Consider the following 18,406-nt stretch of genomic DNA (forward strand, 5'->3'; position numbering starts at 1 on the left):
TCAAACTCAATTTACCTGGGGGCCGCAGGAGGCAAAGTCAGGCTGAGGCTGGGCCGCATAAGGGATTTCATGTGTCCCGGCCGCAAAACGAGGGCTGCAGAGCTCCCAAATCACCCGGGGGGCAATCCGCCGGCATTTCCTGGAAGGGGCAGAGCTTTCAGCTTCAGCTCTGCCCTTCCAGACGTCAATCGCGGCGAATCGCCGCCTCTGCCCGCCCCTCTCACTCTTCCTTCACAGAGAGGGGCGGGGAGAGGCGGCGATCCATGCGGCGATTGACGTCAGGAGGGGCAGAGCTACAGCTGGAAGCTCTGCCCCTCAGCGCAGTCATGGATGTTTGCCCGGGGGATTTGGGGGCTCTGCAGCCCTCGTTTAGCGGCGGGATGCGGCGGATTACTTGGGAGCACTGAAGCGAACTATAAGGTAAAATAGGCAAAAATAGTTTGCTTCCGTGTCTCTTTTGCCGGCGGGGGCCACAAAATATTGTATCGAGGGCCGCAAATGGCCCGCGGGCCGCGAGTTTGAGACCCCTGCTTTAGAGGCTTCTGCCATCCTCCTCCACTGGCTTGAGTGCTGGGACCTCCAAAGCATCTGTGCAGTAGCACAGACCTGCTCAGGCGGGAAAAGCTGAGCCCGAGCAGGTGCGTGCTACTTTGCAGGCACAGATGGCTCGCACATGTGCAGTAACACAGACCCCGTTGAACATGGCTTTTTCCACCAGAGCCCAAGCGGGTTCCATGCTAGTGTGCATACGCGAGCTGTCGACAAGCAATTTTTTTTCAGGTCCTGGTACAGCTGCTGGAAGAGGACAGGGGAAGCCTCTAAATGCTTTCAAAATGCTTTCCCCGCCTGAGCTGCTTCCACCACCTTCCCTCACACAGCGGAAATGAGGCTTCCTATGACCATGCGTCACATTGCTTTGCAGGGTCATATACATAAGCGCGCCCCCTGGTTAGTGACGTACTTCCTACCATCACTGAGATTCCCATTGGTCCACACATGCGTGCTGTGCCGCACACCACTCTTGTCATGCACACTCTCTGCGTCGCCCATTGACTTGCATAACTGCTTGATCCATGCAGAAAGCACGGTTTGTTCGGTAACATGTTACCGCCGTTGTGACGGCATTGCATCGATTTGGATACTTCAATTGTGCCATGAACTGTGCAAGTCTCCATAGATTTGCATGTCTCTTGCAGCGGGGAAGAGGCTCCGCGGCCAGTGTGCAAGAGGCTTGAATCGTAATTGACCTGTGTATGATTGACTTTAGACTATGATAGGACCATAAGACTATGGCAAACTATCGTAGTGATTCTCTGAGGAACGGTAAGGCTCGGTTCACACTTGTCTTAAGTGGCAAACGGATCTATGAAAATGGATCAGATTACTGGTGGATCAGATCAGTTTTCACTCAGTTTGCCTACAGCTGCTTCTGTTCAGATTTCCCATGTAACCCCGACCCCCATCAGCAAAGTGAATTTTGCTGGAAAGAGCGGTCAGTTTCTTATCTAGTGTCATTTTCTCATGCCCCTAATGTAGTGTTTCAGCTTCCGTTTCCATTCCGCTGGTCTCAGCAGCCCAGAAAAATTGCTGTAGATCCAAATTTGTGGTCTGTTCAGCGGATCGGGGGGGATGGGGGGGAGAACTGATCCGTACTAACAGACCCGTTCTAACAGACCCGTTCTAACAGACCAATGTGAACGAATCCATAGGTTAACATTAAAACGGGCAGTTTTTTAAGTGTGAACCAGGCCTAAGTGACATGATTATTTACACTAAGTAAGACCCTGCAGAAGATGTCAGCGCAGTATATGAAACATTTACCTAAAGACCGCCTAATGCCCATGGGCGTGATCAAGGTGGCAGCCCCAGGACCGCCTGATGCCAATTGGCGTCAAGTCCTGGGACGGGGATTTGCAGGAGATCGCGTGCGTATCTCCGCATGAATGACTGAGCTCCGCCATCAGCCTCCCAGCGGCGATTGCTGCTAGGAGACTGTTAGACGGCAAAACCACCGTCTATTTACTACGTACAGCGCTGCGATCTAAGGCAGCGCTGTACAGGGGACAGCCGTGTCACTCGGCTGTCCCCTCCAGAGGCACAAAAGCGATCCGCTGTGATAGGCTGAAGCCTATTACAGCCTATCGCGCTGATAGGCTGACGGAGGGAGGGGAGGGGAAGAGAAAATTTAAACAAATACACGAATTTTATACGAAATAAATAAAACAAATATTTATAATAAAATGAAAAAAGCATGCTGGGGGCGATCTGACCCCACCAACAGAGAGCTCTGTTGGGGATCACTTTTGCAGCTCTGCAGTGAGGCCTTAAAGTTGCAGTGGCATTTGTTGAAAAATGGCCTGGTCTTTAGGGGGTTTTAACACTGCGGTCCTCAAGTGGTTAATCTTTTAGTGAATTACTCATTTTTGTCTTCTCTTTTGCTCTTTAGACAAGGTTTGCTTTGGGATTTTTTTTGTTTACTACTGTTGCTGATCCGGTTTGGAATCTTATGTAGTAGTCCACTAAGCATGACAAGGTGTAATGAGACTGGGAGGGAGGGAGGCAACAAAGTATATCTAAAGCTTTTAAAAGTTTTCCATACTATCTGCAACAAAAATAATTTATGAATTGGAGAGTTTACTATTTTTGTACTTTTGTCTGAATAATTGTATAGTAAAACTGATATGAAGCAAAAATATTTCCCTTTTCCAGTGAAGGTGGTGTATTCAAAGCTCATCTTACCTTTCCAAGAGATTATCCCCTGAGGCCGCCAAAAATGAAATTTATCACAGAAATCTGGCACCCAAATGGTAAGTTTATGCAATTCTTTTTATGTACAGAAATTACTGAAAGTCAGTATGAAATTATTTGTTGTGGTAGTGCACAGTTGTCAAGCTTCACTACAACTTGATGCTTGGGCTGACCAAGTCGAGAACAGAGCACAAACCTGAAAAACGGTCTTGCAGTAAATGCCACAGATCTGTTTCCTGTAACCCAGTTATATGTGTCACAACTAATCAGAACCAATCCACAGAAGAAAAAAATAGATACTTGCCTAACAAGAGGAAAGCCTGTGGATCCTCCAGAAGCTTCCCACAGTCTCCTAGAGACCACCGATCCAACGCTGGGACCCTCTTTAAATTTCACGTCTGTGCTCCCCTTCATGCACAAGCGATTCTGTACTCGCACTGGTGCAGTATGGCCCATGCCAGAATGTGGCCACATGAACATATCAGACAAGCTCTTGTCAGATATGTTCCAGGTGTCTGTTTGCCAACTGTGAGGACCAGGACGACGTGGGAAGCCTCTACAGCCCCCCAATATTAAAACATAAGTTAAAAAAAAAGCTTTCTTGCTCGCATAACCCTAAATAATTGCAATTATCTTCTGTTTTAAGAATCCAAATTTATATTTTAAAGTCCTTGTTCTGCTGCTGTTGATTCCTCTCTTGCCCATGTGCATTCTGGGAGGATGCACTATGGCTGGGCTGCCACTCCCCACCCCACTTAGTCTGGGAAATGGAGGTAGGGTGTACCCAAGCTGCCTCTTAGCCTTCCCTCCTGTTGATGTAGCTCTGGCAGCAGGTGCCCAGGGATTGTCATGATAATTCAGCAGCACAGGTCACATGACTGGGTTCAGTGATTTTATTGTATTTAGGATCATTTGTTTATCATGAGCCTGGCAGACAATAAAACAGGTTAGATTGGCTGGATGAGTATGTGCTGAAAACTGGGTTGTACAGCTTAAAATGTTTACATTAATCCCAACAGTTTGTAGAGCTGAACTGATGGTGGTCATTTACTTTTTTAACAAAAGTGAGTTTCACTTTAAAGAGAATCTGTACTCTAATATTCTTACACTAAAAAGCATACCATTCTATTCCTTATTTTCTCCTGTGCCCCTCTGTGCTGTTTCTGCCACTCCCTGCTGCAATCCTGGCTTGTAATTAACAGTTTTAGGCAGTGTTTACAAACAAACTAACCAACTTGTGATAGGCTCACATAAACAGTGTGTGCGTCATACATAGTGTGCAGGGGGCCTGCAGAGGATGTGTATTGCTTCTATCCAATCACAAGCAGCCCTGCACATTCCACACATTCAAGCCTTAGCCCGACAGACACGACAGAGGAAAGGAGATAAGATTTATTACATAGTGCAATTAGGAAAGGCTGCAGTAAGCCAGAGCACATTAGAACAGGCATAGGAACTTATAGGATAGAAGAACTAAGGCTGAAAAATGTGTTAGTCTCTTTAAGGTTCCTATTAAATAGCAATCTATTTATATCCATCAGAATGTAAAATCTTGCCAGCAAGCCCACACGTTTATGGATGTTTGACCTGTGCTGTCCAGTGCTGCTTGTGTCATGTCTTCTGTTAACATAATGAAATTGCCTCTATCAATTCAATCACCCGTTTATGGAGTTTTCCTCTATTTTGGGCCCCGAAAACCACAATTGTTTGGTCTCAGCAGAGTTAAGAGAGTTGTGTGTGAGCGTTCTCTTTATTCCCTCTCTCTCACAACCAGCTGTTCCTCCTGTTTCCTGTAAAGAGAACATGGAGGTAAAACTAGCAGTGCATTGCTCTGACCTTTTCTAAATGAACAAAGGCAAAACTGTCATTGGGAAGCAACAGAGAGGACACAGCAATCGGGGATAATAAATTCAGATATAATGACATTTTTTTAATAAAAGCCTATTGTATTTCATGATGGCCAGATGGAAAGCAGTAAAGTCTTATTTCTGTGACCATACATTCATTTTAACATGGTTATAGGGGTTGGCTAAGTTAAGTTAGAGCCATCCACTCCAGTACTTAATAAGCAAAACTAAGGAGTTGGGAAGTAATGATGAGCAAAAATTCTCTTTAATATTTGAGATAATGAAAGCCTCCAGCTGCTGGTTATTAGCCAGCTCTCCCTGTTAACTGATCAGAAGCTTCTGGCTTTAATTGGCTCCGGTTTTCTCTTGCTGGGAAAATGGTTATTTAATTGCCAAAAGACACTCTTGCTTATCACTGCTGAGTAATATAGTTCAAAACAAAATGACACCTCTCATACCCCCACTATACCATGATGGTGCTGGAAAAGGACATTTTCTTCTTGGCAATCCACAAAGGTAGTAGTCAAATCCACAACACATCGGTGGCTCCAATAACCCCATAACACCCCCCCCCCCCCCTTTTTAACAGAAGTCAATGCAGGGAAGACAAAAATTGCTGACAAATATCAGACAGCAATGTGTCTTTAGCCCTAGCCTGTTTAATGCAGAGCAATGCTACGGCCTATTGATCAACTGATGTTCCTATCCCCGACCTAGATTTTCTGTCCTGTCCCAACCGATACTTTCAAAAAATTAGATCGCTTTGACATTATGGGGAATGGTTTTCCAGCTGATGAATCAGATCTGCAGGGAATGGAAAAGGGGAAATCGATTAGTGTATACTATTCACTCCTTATAACCTGTGAGTTGGATAAATTATTCAAAAAATTAAGTTGTAAATAAATCTTTGTAAACTGGCAATTAATCAGTGGAGATCATTTATAACTGAAGAGCGTTCAGGGCACTCCCTCACTGTTATGCGGAGTTATGTTGGATCCATGATGAGACGATTTTAAGCAATAGAAAACAAGATTTAGAATTTTTTTTAAGAAACCTAGGTAAAATGAGGAAGCTGTTCATAGGATTTTTTTTTGTGTGTGTTATAGTTTGGAAATAAAACATGAATGCTATCATTAGTTTCCGTTAAAGTGGACCTGTACTCAGAACTTCTTCTCTGCTCTAAAAGAGAAGAAACCGTATGATGACATTTTAAAGTCCTGCAATACATCTCCATTGTGTCTCCTTCCTGCTTTCATGGAATCAGAAAAAGGGTTTTTCTGCCAAGGACTGACAAATTTCTGTGCTGACTCAGCTGAGAGATCAAATTACTATACGATGAGGCGTAATTGGGCTCTTCTCTCTAAAAACACACATGGTGCAGTTCTCTCATCGTTGTGCCCTGCGCAAGAGTTCAGCTCCACTTTAACATCATAAAATTGGATAAATGCAAGACCTCTCGTCGTAGAATTAAGACATCACATAATTCTGTCTTTTTCCATTTGATGTAGTTTTGCTTTGGTGTCTTTTCAGTTGACAAAAATGGTGACGTGTGTATTTCCATCCTTCACGAACCTGGTGAGGATAAATATGGCTATGAAAAACCAGAAGAGCGTTGGCTACCTATCCATACGGTGGAAACTATTATGATCAGTGTCATTTCTATGCTAGCAGATCCCAATGGAGACTCTCCAGCCAATGTCGATGCAGCAGTACGTTCAAAAAGTTTTGTTATGTTTTTTCCTCTTCTCTTTATACCTCACAGTTTCATCTTTCACAGCAATATGGAAATTGGCCTATAATAGATAGCAATGACGCAGAAAAAATTATCCTAATCTACTAATTAACCCCAGATAGAAGGCAGAAGTATTCAAAATCAAAGCCTTTAGCTGCTGATCCATTTAACAAGCAGCTATGTTAGGCTCCCTGCACACAGCATGCGATTCAGATTCCAATTTTTAATCGTTTTTTTACATGCGATTCCGATTTTTAATCGTTACTGCATGCTGAGTTTTTTCTACGTTTTTTCTGTTGATGGCATTCAGGGAAAATCGGAATTGCAGTTCGGAAACTGAATCGGAATCGCACATCGGATTTGCAGTGTGCAGGGAGCCTTATGTTGTAATTTCTATTTTTTTAAAGCACCATATTACTTTTCCATGGTGGCATTTTAGGATAATGTTTTCACGTATTGCTTATTACGCATATCTCTAACCAGGAGTTACTGTAGGTAATGACTAGAGTTCACTGATGGAAGGAGTACTGTAAATGGTTCTTTATACCTTCACAAACTTTTTGTAGATAGATATAATTTTTTTTTCTTTTGTTTTTTGAAAATCAGATCTGTTTTTAAAATAATTAACCTTGTAAGCAGGGCCTTGAAGACACTGTTTTGAAAAAAACATCCCCTGTAGGGTACTCGGGAGGGGGAAGCCTTAGGGTCTCAGTGAGGCTTCCCTCATCCCTGTAGCTGCAGGAAACCTGCACTGGCTCCCTCCAATCCTCCAGCAATCCTCCCCAGACAAGCCTGAAGAGGCTTGATATATATTTACCTTGCCAGGATTCAGCGCAGGCGCAGTAGCGGTTCTTCGTTCGGGCTAGGCGAAAATAGCCAAGCCCGATCATATCCGCTCTACTGCGCAGGCGCAAAAGGGCTCGCACCTGCATAGTAGAACAGATTGATCGGGTTTGGCTATTTCCGCCTTAACCCAAAGGAAGAGCGGCCAGTACGCCTGCGTAGGATCGTGGAAGGTAAATATTTACATTGCCACACTTCAGGCAGACTAATGGAGGCACGGCTAAGTATCCCCAGAGGCATTTTTCTTAAGCACTTAAGCCCCAAAAAAATCAGTTTTACTCACCTGGGACTTCTATCAGCTCTCTGCAGCTGTCCCGTGCCCTCAGTCACTATCGGATTCTCCTGTCCCCCGCCTCCAGCTACATTCACTTTGCCGACAGGCCTGGCCATGCGTAGCTTTCTATATGTGTCCGTCCAGAAATGAAGGTAGCTGGCGGCGGGGGATAGGAGGATCCGATCATGAAAGCGAGGGCATGGGACAGCTGCAGGGGGCTGGTAGACGCCCCAGGTGAGAAACTGTTTTTTTGGGGGGGGGTTAGGATTAAAGAGAAACTCCAACCAATAATTGAACTTTATCCCAATCAGTAGCTGATACCCCCTTTTACATGTGAAATATAATGCTTTTCACAAACAGACCATCAGGGGGCGCTGTATGACTGATTTTGTAGTGAAACCCCTCCCACAAGAAGCTCTGGGACCGCAGTACTTTTGGCAGTTTGTTACAATGTAACAAGGTTCACAGACAGGAATTAGCTGTTTACAGCTGTCTCTAACAGCCAAAACAGCCAGCAGCAGCTACATAACCTGCCCACAGTAAAAAATGTCACCATGTAATGTCAGAATGTAAATCGGGGAGAGGAAAGATTTTACAATGAGCAAACACTGACTAAATCATTTATACATAATTATTGTAAAAATGAAGCACTTCTTTTATTACATTATTTTCACTGGAGTTCCTCTTTAAGGATCCATTTAAATCAAATCTGAAGCAAACATAAATGTAGTAGATGTTTCATTGAATGTGTGGTACAGATAATAAATGGACATTAGCAGCAAAGAAAAGAGTATCATATTTTTATTTTCAGTTGTATAGCATTATGTATACTATTGCATACTATCTCAGTTGCAGTTTAGAATCCACACTCTATTTTAACCATTTATGCCACGCGGACGTGAGCTTCACGTCCACAGCGGCAGTTGCTAGAGCCGCAGGGACACGCTAGTCACGTCCCTGCAGTTTGAGGGGTTTGCAAGCGATCATGTGGGCAGATGCCCGCGATCGCGCTGCTGCTGCTAGCAGGGGGGATTGGCTGCAGGGGACAAAAGTCCCCTGTGCCAATCTGAGCATGTCCTCAGAGATTAAACACGGTTTTTGTTCAAAATCAGTGTTTATTCTTACATAGAGAGCCGCTGGTTTCCGCCGCCCGATCGTTAAATTTATGAATGGGAACAATGTTCCCATTCATAATCTCCCCGCCGGCACTGTGATTGCAGGTTTCCTATGGAAACCTGCATCACTTCCTTAGTTACAATGTGACAACACATTGTATCCTATGTAGCGTACAAAGTATGCTAATAGGATTTTTGCTCAGCGGGGACATCTTGTGACCAATACACCTACTGACTTTAGGGGGGGGGGGGGGGGAAATAATAATATCCATGACTAGAGGGCATATAATTATTAAATAATGGGCTAAAAATGAGTGATGGATGTAAAACTGAAAAAAAAAATGGACCTTTGTTTCCAAATAAAATATTGTCTCCGTACATTGTACTAGGGATATCATTTTCACGTTGCAATAACCGGGACAAATGACCAAATAAAATAAATTAAATGTGTGGATTTTAATTATGTCAGCATGAATTATTTTAAAACTATAATGGCTGAAAACTGAAAAATTATTTTTTTTTCCATTTTTGCTTATTATTCCCATCATAATGCATTTAGAATAAAATACAGTATATTCCGGCGTATAAGACGACTGGGGGTATAAGACGACCCCCAACTTTTGCAGTAAAAATATAGTTTGGGATATTCTCGCCTTATAAGACTACCCCCCTCTTCCAACCCACACTGAATTAAAAAAAAATAAAATAAAATCATATACTGGTGCGATGTATGAACAGATACTGCGTCTGTACTGTATGTGGTACCCAGTATATAACAATATATAGGCGATTGACTGGTTGGATTGGTCAACGCTCCATCTCCCTAAGTGGATTGGTCAGCTCTCCTTGTCTACCTGTTTATCAGATCGGTATGGAAGAATAGATTGCGATGTGCCCATAAAACATGCCTCTTTCACCTTTCTGGCCCACCCTTGTATCCTATTTACCTCCATCTCTGCCTCTCACATCTCGCACATGTGCGTCTGCACCACTTCACTACAGTCCTCAGCAGCGAGATCTTAGAGGCGGTAACAGGATAGGGCGTATCCCCCGGCATCAATGACATTCGGCGTATAACCCCTGACTTTTCAGAAGATTTTCAAGGGTTAAAAAGTAGTCTTATATACCAGAATATACTGTAATTCTTGGCATAATGTACCACCCAAAGAAAGCCTAACTGGTGGCAGAAAAAACAAGGTATAGATCATTTTGTTGTGATAAGTAGTGATAAAGTTATTGGGGAATGAATGGGAGGAGCACTCACAGGTAAAAATTCCTCTCGTCCATAAGGTGAAAAATACCAGCGGGCTGAAATGGTTAAGCAGTAATACAAAGCAGAAGTAATGAACCTTTAAACTTTACTGCAGTAACACCCTTGAGCTGTCTCTCACTGTTTCTAGACTGTTTAAGTTCTTTAGAAAACAGGACTAAGTTGACCAAGTTGGTCCAATAGCTCAGAGAGAAGCACTTTTGCATAGATAACTCCTGTTTTTTAACTATTCCTGTACTGGAAAACATTAGACTCCTTTCTTTGCTACTAATGTTCTATTATCTGTACAACAAATACAATTATCTCATAAGGTTATTTTCGCTTTTGTTTTAAAGGTGGATACCCTCTCAAATTATGAAAGTGCTAGTTTAGATTACTTTTTTATTGCATATGATAGAAAATGCGCATCAAAGTGGTATGAAACTAAAACTACGTTGTTGCGCTAAAATATTTAAACACTGCAGAAAACGAATATTAAAGTGGTGTAAAGTTACTTGAAGGCATTGTGCAGTGCTAATTAACTATCATTCTGATGTACTAGGTTTTTACAGGTATTTTCAGACTACCACCTCCAGCAAGTTCCCACAAAACCAAACCATAATACTGGTGGTGGTGTGGGGGGAGGGGGATAAAAGTGAGGTAGCTAAAGTAAATAAGGGGTTTTGCTTAACAAATGGGTAATTTTTACTGCCTTGTTCTAAGCCTAGTCTGGAGGGCTTAAACGTATGATTGTAGGCGGAAACTGGAGCACCCATAGAAAACCAGTGCAAATACTATGAGAAGATAAAATCTCTTGTGCCGATAGTGTCCTTGTTGATATTTGAATATAGTGATATTTGTGAGTAGCGCTACTGATTTTTATTACCTGAATAAAAGGGTTTTATGCTATATGAAGTTTTTAGTTGCAGTGGGCTGCATTATTTGGCTGGAAGCTGGGAAGGTGGAACCACGAGTTGGTTGAGGCTGCTGGGAGTCACAAGATTGTGCACACACGCTGTCAAGCTGTCTGTGATTTGGGCAGCCTATATCTCAGGTGAGCACAATCCCGGAAGGTGGGGGGTGACACAGTGTGTAATTGGTGGCCCCCACTAAACATAGCACTGTGACATATCCTGGCGAGTGGGCGTGTTCCTTCCCAATACCAGCAGTGCAGCCTGCGCAATGAATTCTTATCTGTGTTTTGTTTGGGGGGGGGGGGGGGGGGGGATCTGCCTGTGAATTGTATCGGAAATAAGGAGATTAGAGTGTGATCGTTTGGAACCATAATGCTGTACTAGCTGTCTGTGGGTCTGGGCAGCCACAGTGCAAGGTGAGATCAGTCACCACGGGTGGTGGTGTGCACAACAAGTGGTGATACTCTGGAGAACTGTGCACGGGCCATATTTGGTGGAGGATTGCTCGATTGATCTGGCAGCCTATGCGGTGAAGAGTTTTTGTTTGTTTGTTTCCTTTTTTTTGTATGAGGTACCGGTTCTGAAGACTGAAGAGGACCTGTGAACTGTGGGATTCGGGACTTCTATAAATTCTAGTGGACTGTGAGGCAGCGCATAGTTGTTATAGAATTGTACTACGAGTTTCAGTACAGTGGTGCTTCTCCTAGTAATGGGCAAGAAATCTCCAACATGCCAATTTTAGCTGACCCAAGAGGTGAACAGTTTAGCTGATCAAAGCAGCTGCTCATCAGTAAGCTGGTAGCCAGTAAATTAACCAGCAACCAAGGCTTTGGTGGACTAAATTCTATTTCCTCCATTGGTCATTGGAAAATTGCATGTTAGAATTTTTACTCATCATGTCCTAATTTGGGATATTGCACAAAACATTTGTTTTTAATCCCAAATAGAAGGGTCTCTTTATGACTGTCAGAGGAACGTGGAACTCTGAATATAATAACTTTGTGAATAAAATTGCTTATTTCTTCCTCACCCAGACTTACATTATTGTCTCAGGTAACGTCTTTACTGCTGGCAAGGTGCATCACTGCGGAATGTATGTGTGTTCTGAAGTGAACAGAAACACCTTGGGCCATGTGCAATTCACGTTTTCTCCTATGAAATACATTTTCATCTTCAATTTTAAATAACTTTTTTCATATTTTTGCAAATGAAAAAGTATCAAAAAGGACTATCAAAATAATTTTGAGCATTTTCTTGCTTGCTGGTGATTTTAAAAGGTATTTTGAGAAGTTTGAAAATATCACCTGAGAAACCTCAACCAACCACCTGAGCCCTTGTCTCCAAGAGTGCACTGGGGCAGAAGGCTGCTTAGCATAAATAGCATAGGCTAAAAATCACTGGGAGGGCAAGGTTGCATACTAATACATAGAATATAGAAATTCTATCCTGAATGTTGTACTACATTCTACTATATGTCATTATGGTGGCTCCTGAAAGGGATCTGAGCAGTGATTTACTAAAATATTTACTAAAATTCATAGGTTCGTTTTATAGAAGTACTGAGTTGCCTTGAAGTGGAACACGGTTTGCAAGAGGACAAGCTTTAAATAGACTCTGAAGTCTCAAAAAACATGTTTTTACTTAACTAACTTGATAAGCAATAATGCCCTACCTAAAACGCTGCATCCCCGCGGCTGAAATCCCCATTAAACCCCCCAAATCCCAGTGCAAAAATCCACGACTTTCTTGGTCGTGGATTTTGCTCCTGGGGAGGCAGAGCTTTGGGCTGTAGCTCTGCCTCCATTCTCGTCAGTCAGCGCAAATCACGGCCTCTCCTCCGCCCCTCTCAGTGAAAGAAGACAGAGGGGCGGGAGGAGGCAGCGATCAGCGCTGATTGACGGGAGTAGAGGCAGAGCTACTGGCTAAAGCTCTGCCTCTACAGGAAGAGCTGTGCAAATCTCCCCCCAGGGATTTGGGGGGGGGGGGGGTTAATAGTGATTTCAGCTGCGGGATGCAGCGTTTTAGGTAGGGCATTAGTGTTCATCAAGTTACTTAAGCAAAAACGTTTTTTTGAGACTTCAGAGTCTCTTACTATACAGGAAGTTGTTTAGCAAAATCTCTCCAACACAATCCATTTTTTCTTTAATAAAAAAGAAAACTTCTACAAATATGCAAATGTTAATTGCTCTGGTTTCTTTCTTTCTTGTAGAAAGAATGGAGAGAAGATCGTAATGGAGAATTTAAAAGAAAAGTTGCACGCTGTGTAAGAAAAAGCCAAGAGACCGCTTTTGAGTGACGTTTGCGCAGCAGCTAGTAGCTTCACAATTTCAGGGTAATTGCCATTCTTTACTCTATTAAAGCAAAGATGACACAAATACAAGATGGCTGTTATTTTATTGAAATATACTGTATTTACTCAGATATATTTTTATTTTACTTTACTGATTTTTTTTATTATTATTTTTATTAAAAAGTTTTTAAGAAAAAACCTTTTCAATCTTTTTCTTGCTAACTGTTGAATCACCAACTTTCATATTTTATAAGCATGTTGTCTTAAGGTACATACACATGTTGGATTTTTCCAAACGACCAGTCGTTTGGACATCAAATCGGGCATGTGTACGGTCGGTCGTTCAGCTGACGAGACTGGATTTCAACGATCCGCTTGGCGGATTGTTCAAATCCAGTCTTACCAGCTGAACGACAGACCATCCACACACCCGATTTGACGACCAGACATCCAAATGACCAGTGGTTTAGAAAAATCCGACGTGTGTACAAGCCTTTAGCGGTATCTTATCTTACTTTTTTTTTTTCGTGGAGGGAGAAAAAAAACATTTATTTCAGGGAACCAACGCTCACTGCATTGCATTGTTTCACTTCAAGTTTACATCTCTTGCTCGAATTAGGTTTGTATTGCTTGGAAACTCCAATACTAAGTATTGGCTATTTTTCCATGTAAAGAAACTCTATAAGCCCGTACCCACCTTGCGACTTTTTCAACGATTTTGCCGCTGACTGCCGTTCGATCGCTTCTGTGATCTTGCGACGTGGGTACAGGCAATCCATCTTCCTGCATTGCGAGGTAAGTATGTAGCTTTAGTGTAAAGCTTCAGAAAATTATTCTACTGTACATAAATAATTTAGAGATGATGCAAATAGACAAATGCAGCAGCCACTCCATTTTGATTGGTCCATTTCTAAGCTGCAACCATTTGTTTGCATCAGCTCAGAATTATTAACTTCTCATGCACCATCCCGAGTGGTCTATCAGATGCATCACCTGTACTCTGCTAAAGACTATCAGCATTGTACTGTGGGGGAAGTGAAGTATAGAAAGGAAAGAAGATGCCTCCTGTAGACTCCATCTGATGGTCCTTGGTCCTCATTTCTGGTATATTTTTCCTTGGCACAACGGTTAGTAGGTCTTATGGCCTTCATTTCCAGTATTTCAAGAACACTCCCCTTCGCTTTCTTTAGTGGCAGTCAGAGAGGGTTAGATGTGGCAGCCATCATTGAAGAATATCATCACTGTTTGAATACCTCCACAAGGTGTATGCATTGAACAAGGAACAAAGCATATCTTGCACACAGCCGTACTGGCTTTCTTATCTACAATGGAAGAAGGAATTCATTTTCAGTTTTTGTCTTAAGTTTCTTCCATACTACAGTTTAGTCTATGAATATGACTATTTATTTTAGTTTTTGATCTTTAAAGTGAACCTCCAGACTAAAAATCGACTCAGCAGCACTGAAAAGGCCTGGTGTTTAACAGTTTCACAGCATCAGAACTTTGTTTCTCTTATACAAGCCTCATTTTTAGCTGCACAGAAGAAAACTGCCCGGGCAGTTTTCCCCTTATGCTGTGCAAAGCATGATGGGATTTCTGATGTTGTTCTCGTTCTGCTGTTTTGGTGTAATTTTTTTTTTTTTTTTTACATTTTGAATTTGACATTTGAAGCCTAGTGTGTGCAGCTGGGAGGGGTTATCAGGACACAGGACAGTTGGAACTATGTGTTATGCTCCTTGTCACCTCCTTTCAACCAAAAAGATGGCTGCCCCCATGACAAAGATGGCAGCCCCCATGAATCACAAACATTTGCCTGTTCTTTTAAAACAGAGTGGGTAAAAGATTATATTACCTGTCTATTCTAATTAACATAACTAATGTAACTTAATGACAGTATGTTTGTTTAGGCTGAAGTTCCCTTTTAACACTATGGGCTCGATCCAATTTAATATTTCTCCTAAGTTTTTTCTCCTAGTAGATAATATTTTTTCAGCTTTCTATTCAAAATAACTTTTGCACTGCGCAATTGAAAAAGTACTAAAATGTAAGTGAAAAAATACTGCTAAAAGTATTTTCTTGCTTTCTGGTGGCTTAAAAAGCAATTTTTTTTATAATGTGACAATAACCCCTAGGAGAAAAAGTGACTTGGATCAGGCCCAAAGTGCTTTGCCTAATGAATGAATTTCACAAAGCAGTGTGTGTGTGTGTGTGTGTGTGTGTGTGTGTGTGTGTGTGTGTGTGTGTGTGTGTGTGTGTGTGTGTGTGTGTGTATATATTTATAGACACTTTCATTATAACTTGCAGTGCACAAAAATATTCATTAAACAGTGAGCTAAAATTGTCCTGTGCATTATAACACAAATAGTGTAGACAGTCTCAAGTTGAGGAAGTGTTGCCATGGGTTATATGTGTGAAAAGGCAACACTTAAGGTGCCCATACACTCGTCAGATTGGCAGCAGATAGATAAGAAATGCATCTGATGATCTATCTGATGCGTTTTTAGAACATTTTTTACCAGGATAGAATTCCAATAGATTTCAGTTTGAAATCTATTGAAATTCGATCTGATGGCATTTTGCCATCAGATTTCCATTAAGGCCAATGCAAACTGATAAGCAATCTCATCAGATCGACCTAAATTTTCCACCCTGCAAGTTCGATGGAAATCGATCGAAATCGGCCGTCGATCGGTCGATTGGCCAACCGATTTGCAATCGATCGATCGGGATCGATCGGTCGGCCAGAAAATGGGCTGAGTGTATGGGCTGCTTAAGTGTGACTGGGCCTTTAAGTTGGTACCTTTTTTTTGTTTGTTTGTTTGTTTTGGGTTTTTTTATGAACTTTAACTTTTTTTTTTTTTTTTTGCTTTTTATATTCAAGGTCTCCATTCGAGAAACAAGGCACTGTTTTTCCTGCACTCTACCCACCTTTTGCTGGACTTTTTGTTGTAATAAGTTGGCAAATGCTGGCTGGCTCCGGGGTTGCAATAAAACAGGCCAGTTATCAATGCTGACAAGAGCCTAACAAGTGCCAACTTAAAGGTGATTTTCGCATTTCAAATTCTAAAGAACTGCTTTAAACTTCAGGAAGAATTGTACAAACCTGTACATAGCACAACACGATCTGGATAATATATATACTGTTCATGTACATCCATAAATACACATTGTACCAAATAATACTTTTTTGATGTTGGGGTAAGAATAATGTAAAGTCTTCTGAGATTGCATATAGAGCAGAAAATATGAAGGAAAACAGAACATTTGTGGTTGGAATTTTCCAGATCTTTTGTTCAGCTTGACCTCTTGGTGATCTAACTTCATTTTTTTTTTTTTTAATTCTCTGCCTAGTATGTTTAAAGGCATGTAAGACTGGACTTTTGCAGCTTACACTCTATCTAGGTTGCCCCTTATATGGCAAGTGCTCAGTGGAATCTTTCAAACGTGTATCTTCCTTCTGCTCTTAGAATGAAAACTGTCCTTTCTATGCAGAAAAGGCCATATTGTGATGTCGATGGACAATATTCAGATATTTTAACTCCATGCAGCTGGATTTTAGAAGTGATTTTTTTAAGTGTTTACTTACTGCAGCTTGTCATGTGGTTCACGGGTAAGCAATGACAACACCCCCCTTCCTTCCCCAATACTCTTACTAACTTGATGTCTGTAATTCCAGTCCAACCAGATGGTTCACTCTTGGGTCACTGCAGGAATTTGGTTACCTTATTAAGTGATCATCCATATATTACCCCCAAGGGGACAAACGTCTGGTAATTAAACTCCTGAAGTGCCTTTATGCATCACAAAGACCTTCCACACATGTAGGTGAATTTATGCTTTGGCCAGGTACAAAACCCTATTCAAAGGGAGTTAAATAAAAACTCCACACAGCCTGGCTTAAGCAGAGTGCCAGTCAGGCCCCCAAACCCTTCTGCTTTTATAGAAGCAACCAGTGACTATTAGTGATTGCATTTCTTGTACAACCCCTTTCCTTGGCTGCCTAGTTTTGAACTTGAAAGAAGGAAAGCATGCATACGTGTAAGTTTATTAGTCATCTTCAGGGTTTGACAACATTTTCGGTTTTCTGTCCCAGTTTCATCCGTCAACTTTTTTTCTTTTAATTGAATCTTACTTTTTTTTTTCCTTATTCCTTGCTCTTATCTTCCGTTGACTTTTTTTTTTTTTATTGTCCTTGAGCAGTTTCACCCAGTGTACAAAGAAAAATGTGATGTATATTTTCATGTAATTTGATTTTGGAACTCTGTCACCTTCTGTAGTGCGTTCTTCCAAAATATAACTTTTTTCCAAAGAGGCTGTTGTGATTACTTGTGTCTGTTACTTTGGTGCATTCCATTGCTGAAGAGAAATATTACTCTGCTCTTGTGGGGGGAAACTAGTGATAACTGGTTATTTATCACCAGTTTTCCCCCACAAGTTATTGCAACGTGTTTCAGGGGCATTCCCGCTTTCATTTTTTGCCTGATGAAAGGGGTGATGCCCCTGAAATGTGTTGACCAAATAAATAAGTTACCTTAACTACAAGGAATCCGCCGTGTTTCCTACTGTGTGCACCACATCTCAGCTCTTGTACCACCGCTCAGGACCCACAAGTTTGGATTCCTTGAACGGTGTGGTGAATGCACTTCGGTGCATATTTCCAAAAGCATGGCTCCTACCACCGCAGTGTTGCCCAGGAGGGACAACTGCTTGCTAACTCGTTAACCCATATGGGGTTATCAGCAACTAAACAAGGTGAGATTACTTCTCCTCCAGCTGGTCATTTCTTACTGCTCCTTTCTGAGTGCGCTCTCCTCCTCTCCTGTCTTTATGGATTCTCCAAACCACTGCACACAGACCAACCCAGACCACTCCACCTGTAACTATAGGGGTAACATCTCTCTACACTTTATCTTCACCAATATAGCATATTCAGCCCAGTTTGGCCCATGAAGCAACTGGGTAAAATAGGTTTTCTATTCCAATGAGTTCTATTGAAATTATATCAAAGTTGAATTGTGACCCACATTAGGTCCATAGGTCATTATGGAACATCCAATACTCATAACTATAGCATTACATAAATGATTGGGTAACATAGTAATTGTGTGTATTGTTCCATTGCATCTTGAGGGTTACCTAACAAGTGGAACCTTGGAATGACTTGTCAAACTTCCATTTGTGTAAGAAGTGCTTGGATAAAGATAACAATTGAAACTCCTGTAATCATCAGGAAACCTAAATCTTGGAGAGAAAAACAAAAAAGTGATAAAATTAGATAAACTCCAAAGTTTGAAACCCTCATACAATTTATAAGACTTGGCAGCTGTCAGTGTTTAAAGCAAATCTGATGTAGCGCTAAAAAAAAGTGGCAGAGAGAATGCTCTGGATCCCATA

General features: G+C 41.8%; 1 protein-coding gene across 1 annotated transcript in view; it reads left to right on the plus strand.

Moving 5' to 3' along the window:
- Positions 1-17,321, plus strand: part of UBE2G1 (ubiquitin conjugating enzyme E2 G1) — a 57,106-nt gene extending 39,785 nt beyond the window's left edge. Inside the window, exons 3-6 of the mRNA XM_068268502.1 lie at positions 2,710-2,807; positions 6,126-6,304; positions 12,932-13,054; positions 15,894-17,321. Coding sequence (XP_068124603.1) covers positions 2,710-2,807; positions 6,126-6,304; positions 12,932-13,018 — 364 coding nt within the window. The 3' untranslated portion in view covers positions 13,019-13,054; positions 15,894-17,321. The remainder of the gene's footprint in view (positions 1-2,709; positions 2,808-6,125; positions 6,305-12,931; positions 13,055-15,893) is intronic.
- The last annotated feature ends 1,085 nt before the right edge of the window (positions 17,322-18,406 follow it).

This window comes from Hyperolius riggenbachi, chromosome 2, assembly GCF_040937935.1.
Source record: "Hyperolius riggenbachi isolate aHypRig1 chromosome 2, aHypRig1.pri, whole genome shotgun sequence".
NCBI classification, from domain to species: Eukaryota; Metazoa; Chordata; class Amphibia; order Anura; family Hyperoliidae; genus Hyperolius; species Hyperolius riggenbachi.